This window comes from Dipodomys spectabilis, unplaced genomic scaffold (genome assembly GCF_019054845.1).
Source record: "Dipodomys spectabilis isolate Male_0828 unplaced genomic scaffold, ASM1905484v1 ptg000921l, whole genome shotgun sequence".
Lineage (NCBI taxonomy): Eukaryota > Metazoa > Chordata > Mammalia > Rodentia > Heteromyidae > Dipodomys > Dipodomys spectabilis.
The window spans coordinates 35,001-40,870 of record NW_024871598.1 but is presented as its reverse complement, the minus strand read 5'-3'; the positions used below and the strand labels follow the sequence as shown (position 1 = coordinate 40,870).

The following is a 5,870-nucleotide window of genomic DNA, read 5'->3' as shown; positions in this document are numbered from 1 at the left end:
CCAAAGGGCCAAACTTGTTTGACTGGCTACTCTTGGAACACAAATAATAATTCCATCTGATAATGTCCTGGAAGGGGAAGGAGAATGAAGGTGGCGGAGAGGAATTTTCAAGCGGCTTCTGCGCTGGCCTGGCTGCCGTCTGATTCTAGCCCTCGTCAGCTCCTGGCAGAGCTGTTGCTGGGCCTTGCCCAGCTCCTGTGCTCCTGGCTCTGTGTGTGCATGCCTCTCTGTGCGCTGTTCCTGCTACTTGAGCTCAGGGCCTGGCGCTGCCCCTGAGCTTTTTCGCTCACGGCTGGCGCTCTACCACTCGAACCACAGCTCCACTTCTTGTGTTTCAGTGGTTCATCGGAGACGAGAGTCTCATGGGCTTTCCCGCTCAGGCTGGCTTTGAACTTCTGTCCTCCTGGGGAGCTGGGATGGCAGGTGCGAGCCACGGCGCCTGGTTAGTTTGCATATTAATTAGAGTGTTTATGTTATTGGCCACTTGCCTTTAGCTGAGGGCACACGAGTTTCAGAGGAAGTGAACAGCTCATCTCTCAGGACGGCTACACCGCGTCTTCATTCTCGGAATTCACGTCAGAGAAAATGAAACGAACTAGCAGACTAGAAGTACTAGAGGAGGTGGGTCTTGTCAGGCCTGCCGTCCCAGCCACTCAGGAGGCTGAGCTCTGAGGATCGCGGTTCAAGGCCAGCCCGGGCAGGAAACTCCCTGTGAGACTCTGATCTCTCGTGATCCCCCACGAGGTCAGAAAGTGGCACTGTGGCTGAAGTGGCCGAGAGCCAGCCTTGACTGGAGAAGCTCCGGGCGGCTGCCTGGGCCCTGAGCTCCAGCCCAGCCCGCTCAGCAGCCGGTGAACATGAATAGAAACGCTGCCTCCATGGGCCCCTCTGTGTTCCAGAACCACGCCGTGCCCCCCCACCCCGGAAGCTTCTAGCGGATGAGTGGAGTCCCCCCCCCCCGCCCCCAAACACTGAGGCGATGGAGGAGAGAGGCGCTGCCCGGAAGCTTCTAGAATGCAGCTTCAGCGACAAGCTGTGTGGCAAGTACCCATGGCCCATGCCAGGGCCGGGCACCCCTCGCTGGGGGGTTCTGGTTCTCATGGGAAGGGCGATCGCCCTTGTGGGGTGAGGGGCCAGCAGAGCAGAGCAGGGGAGGGGGGAGGCTAATAGATGGGGAGGGGGAGAGAGGAGGGGGAGGGGGAGGGGGAGGGGGAGGGGAAGGAGGAGGAGGAGGGGAAGGAGGAGGGGAAGGAGGAGGAGGAGGGGAAGGAGGAGGAGGGGAAGGAGGAGGAGGAGGGGAAGGAGGAGGGGGAGGAGGGGAAGGAGGAGGGGGAGGCTAATAGATGGGGAGGGGGAGAGAGGAGGGGGAGGGGGAGGGGGAGGGGGAGGGGGAGGAGGAGAAGGAGGAGGGGGAGGGGGAGGAGGAGGGGGAGGAGGAGGGGAAGGAGGAGGGGGAGGGGGAGGAGGAGGGGGAGGAGGAGGGGAAGGAGGAGGGGGGAGGGGGAGGAGGAGGGGAAGGAGGAGGGGGAGGGGGAGGAGGAGGGGAAGGAGGAGGAGGAGGGGAAGGAGGAGGGGGAGGAGGGGAAGGAGGAGGGGGAGGCTAATAGATGGGGAGGGGGAGAGAGGAGGGGGAGGGGGAGGGGGAGGGGGAGGGGGAGGGGGAGGAGGGGAGGGAGGAGGGGGAGGAGGAGGGGGAGGGGGAGGAGGAGGGGGAGGAGGAGGGGAAGGAGGAGGGGGAGGGGGAGGAGGAGGGGGAGGAGGAGGGGAAGGAGGAGGGGGAGGGGGAGGAGGAGGGGGAGGAGGAGGGGGAGGGGGAGGGGGAGGGGAAGGAGGAGGGGGAGGGGAAGGAGGAGGGGGAGGAGGGGAAGGAGGAGGGGGAGGCTAATAGATGGGGAGGGGGAGAGAGGAGGGGGAGGGGGAGGGGGAGGGGGAGGGGGAGGGGGAGGGGGAGGGGGAAGGGGAGGGGGAGGAGGAGGGGGAGGAGGAGGGGGAGGAGGAGGGGGAGGGGGAGGGGGAAGGGGAGGGGGAGGAGGAGGGGGAGGAGGAGGAGGGGAGGGAGGAGGGGGAGGAGGAGGGGGAGGGGGAGGGGGAGGGGGAGGAGGAGGAGGAGGGGAAGGAGGAGGGGGAGGAGGAGGGGGAGGAGGGGAAGGAGGAGGGGGAGGGGAAGGAGGAGGAGGAGGGGGAGGGGGGAAGGGGGGGAACTGGTGTTCTTTCATTGAATACGGTCACACCACCGCCCCACAGAGAGGAAATCTGGCAATAATCTATGTGCTAGTGAACCTCCAAAGTTGTACTTTTGTGTGTGTGCGACTGTGTGTGTGTGTGCATGTGCACACAAACTTGGTTGTGGGGCTTGAACTCAGGGCCTGGGCGCTGTCCCTCAGCTCTTCAGCTCAAGGCGGGTGCTCTACCACTTGAGCCACAGCTCCACTTCAGGTTTTCTGGTAGTTCGTGGGAGATGAGAGTCTCACGGACTTTCCTGCCCAGGCTGGCTTTGAACCGTGATCCTCAGATCTCAGCCTCCTGAGTGGCTAGGATTGCAGGTGTGAGCCACCAGTGCCAGGCCAGATTCTTACTATTAAAGAAGGAGAGAGAGAGAGAGAGAAAAGAGAGGTATTAAAAGAATAGTATACTCAATTTAATTAGACATTTTATAACTATATTATTCATGGTTAATAAGGCCAATTCATCTTTTCAGATCTGGCTATAATTATCTGTCTATCTATCTATCTATCTATCATCTATCTATCTATCTATCTATCTATCTATCATCTATCTATCTATCTATCTATCTATCTATCTATCTATCATCTATCTATCTATCTATCTATCTATCTATCTATCTATCTATCTATCTATCTATCATCTATGTATCTATGTATCTACGTATCTATCTATCTATCTATCTATGATGCTGGGATTTGAACCCAGAACCTCAAATGCACCGAGCTTTGCCACTGAGCCACACCCTTATCTTTTGCCTGCAGTGTGTTGAAAGATTTTATAATTTTACTACTGACCAGCAAGTCCTAGTGCAGGTGTTAGTTCACCCTAAATGATATTGCTATGATGTTGCACACTTTTAAAATGCGGGAGAAGCCCATGATGCTGCATTTCAGATCACTGTAATGGCACAGGTTATCTTTATTTCCACAATCAACATGAAAATGATTCTGTAGCGCACAGTTCTTTCTTTCTTTCCTTCTTTCTTTTCTTTCTTTCTTTTTTCTTTTTTTGTCAGTCATGGGGCTTGAACTCTGGGCCTGGGAGCTGTCCCTCAGCACTTCAGTTCAAGGCTAGAGCTCTATCACTTGAGCCACAGCGCCACTTCTGATTTTCCGGTGGTTTATTGCAAATAAAGAGTTTCACAGACTTTCCTGCCCAGGCTGGCTTTGAACGGCGATCCTCAGATCCCGGCACACACTTCTTTCGATGTTGAACATCCTACGTGTAAAACTATCATTTCAAAGAAAGAAGGAAAGCAAGAAAAAGGAAAGGAGAGAAAACAAGAAAAGAAGCAACCATGTATATTTGATGGGCTAGGAACCAGGGACCCTTAGAAATTCTGAACAAAGACACCCAGAGCCGGGAAGGTGGCTCAGTGGTAGAGTGCTCGCCTAGCACGCAGGAAGCCCTGGGTTCGATTCCTCAGCACCACATGCACAGAAAAAGCCAGAAGTGGTGCTGTGGCTCAAGTGGTAGAGCGCCAGCCTTGAACAAAAAAGTTCAGGGACAGTGCACAGGCCCTGAATTCAAGCCCTAGTACTAGTGCATGCATGTGTGCATGCACACACACACACACACACACTGAAGAGGAGGAATAGGAAGCCAGTGGCGATGCTGTGTTGGTGTCTGCCGCTCTGCGGATGGGTCGCGGGGGGTCCTGCCGCACCGGCCAGGCCTCTGACCTCGGTCCCCTCCCGCCTCCCGCAGTGGTCCGGGAGGGGCAGTATGAGGTCATTGTGGTCCCCACGCTCCTGGTGGGCCTCTTCCTCCTCCTCCTGGCCGTCATCCTGTGGCTTTTCATCCGAGGACAGAGATTCCAGCCGCAGCGCCCCCGACGTGGAGGTGAACGAACCCCCAACCTGGGGGCCCAGCAGGGGATCGGGGAGGAGGGTGAGCGGGAGGAAAATCGTGGACCAAGATTCAGCGAGGGACGTGTCCATGGGGGGGGGGGGGGCTGCGTCCATAGTGCACGCTTGTGTCTGATGACAAGAATGGCCCCCCGGGACCTCCCTCAGTCCTATTAGTTCTTTTCTTGGTGGGGGAGGGAGGTGGGCCAGGATCTTGAACTCAGGGCCTCACGCCCCCATTTAGCTTTTTCCACTCAAGCCTGGCGCTTCACCACCTGAGCCACGGCGCCACTTCCTGATGTTTGGTGGTCATTAGAGACAAAAGTCTCATGCACAGACTTTCCTGCCCGGGCTGGCCTTGAACGGCGATCCTCCGGTCTCAGCCTCCCGAGGAGCTGGGGTGACGGGCGGGAGCCGCCGGGGCTGGTCTTTAGAGAGGATGTAATTGTGGCTCTCGCTTCCTGGCCCGACGGCATCTCTCTCTCCTAGGCGATGCTCAGGTCGCCTCCTCCAGGGGTCTGGAAGCGGCAGGGCAGCGAGGAGACATATCGGTGGCGCTGGAGGAGAGGACGGTGGAGGGTTTCCTGGCGGCCGTGGCGCCCTCCCTGGCCGAGCTGCAGCTGCCCCGGGCCCAGCTGTCCCAGGCCCTGGAGCAGATCTACAGGGGCACCTGGGGCTCCATCTTTCGAACCCAGATGAACCCCGGGGATCCCGCGAAATCCAAGAGTGTGGTCCTCAAGACATTAAGAGGTACAGCGAGAGCTGTTCTCCGTGAGGAAGTGTGTCCGCCGGGCGCCGCGGCGCACGCCTGTCATCCCAGCTCCCCAGGAGGCTGGGATCTGAGGATCAGGGTTCAAAGCCAGCCCGGGGAGGAAAGTCCCTGAGACTCTCATCTCCCACGAACCACCAGAAAACCGGACGTGGAGCTGTGGCTCAAGCGGTAGAGCGCCAGCCTTGAAAGTCTCGTGGACTTCCCTGCCCGGGCTGGCTTTGAACCACGATCCTTCGATCTCAGCCTCGTGAGGAGCTGGGATGACGGGCGTGCACAACCAGCCTGGAAGCTGCTTCTTACTCCTCAAGTCTGCCTCAGCTGCTGTCTGTCCCTCCCCTCCCGCCCCTCGCAGCAGCAGCAGGGCTGCAGGACGTGCAGGATTTCATAGGGCAGATCCGCTTCTATCAGCACCTGGGGAGACACAGGAACCTGGTGTGGCTGGAGGGGTGCTGTGCCGAGCGCCTGCCGCTGTACATGGTGCTGGAGGACGTGGCCCCGGGGGACCTGCTCTCCCTTCTCTGGACCTGTCGCCGGGTAGGCAGTGAAGAGCGGGCTGCCGGGAGGGGAACACGCCACTCGGGCCAGAGGCCCGTTACCTGCCCACCAGCCTTACAAATGCAAGCTACAGAGACCGTAGAACAACATACCGGAGCCGGGCGCCGTGGCTCACGCCGGTCAGCCCAGCTCCTCAAGGAGGCTGAGATCCGAGGATCACGGTTCAAAGCCAGCCTGGGCAGGAGAGTCCGTGAGACTCTGATCTCCAATGAACCACCAGAAAACCAGAAGTGGTGCTGTGGCTCAGGTGGTAGAGCGCCAGCCTTGAGCAAAAATAAAAATAAGCTCAGGGACAGCGCCCAGGCCCAGAGTTCAAGCCTCAGGACTGGCACAAAAACTGCAATAATAATAGTGATGATGATAATAATAAGAACAAAACTGAACGTTAGCAGGTGTGATTGAGACACTGAGCGATTCGCTTCACGTGGTTTTCAATGTAGTGTTTAAACTGGACACAGGTGGTGAACTGC

General features: G+C 58.0%; 1 protein-coding gene across 1 annotated transcript in view; it reads left to right on the top strand.

Annotated features, from left to right (window-relative positions):
• Positions 1-498: 498 nt before the first annotated feature.
• The window catches only part of Styk1 (serine/threonine/tyrosine kinase 1), an 11,404-nt gene continuing 6,032 nt past the window's right edge, over positions 499-5,870 (top strand). The window contains exons 1-5 of the mRNA XM_042673535.1: positions 499-621; positions 900-1,040; positions 3,934-4,068; positions 4,563-4,823; positions 5,198-5,379. Of these exons, the coding sequence (XP_042529469.1) occupies positions 980-1,040; positions 3,934-4,068; positions 4,563-4,823; positions 5,198-5,379 (639 nt within the window). The 5' untranslated portion in view covers positions 499-621; positions 900-979. The remainder of the gene's footprint in view (positions 622-899; positions 1,041-3,933; positions 4,069-4,562; positions 4,824-5,197; positions 5,380-5,870) is intronic.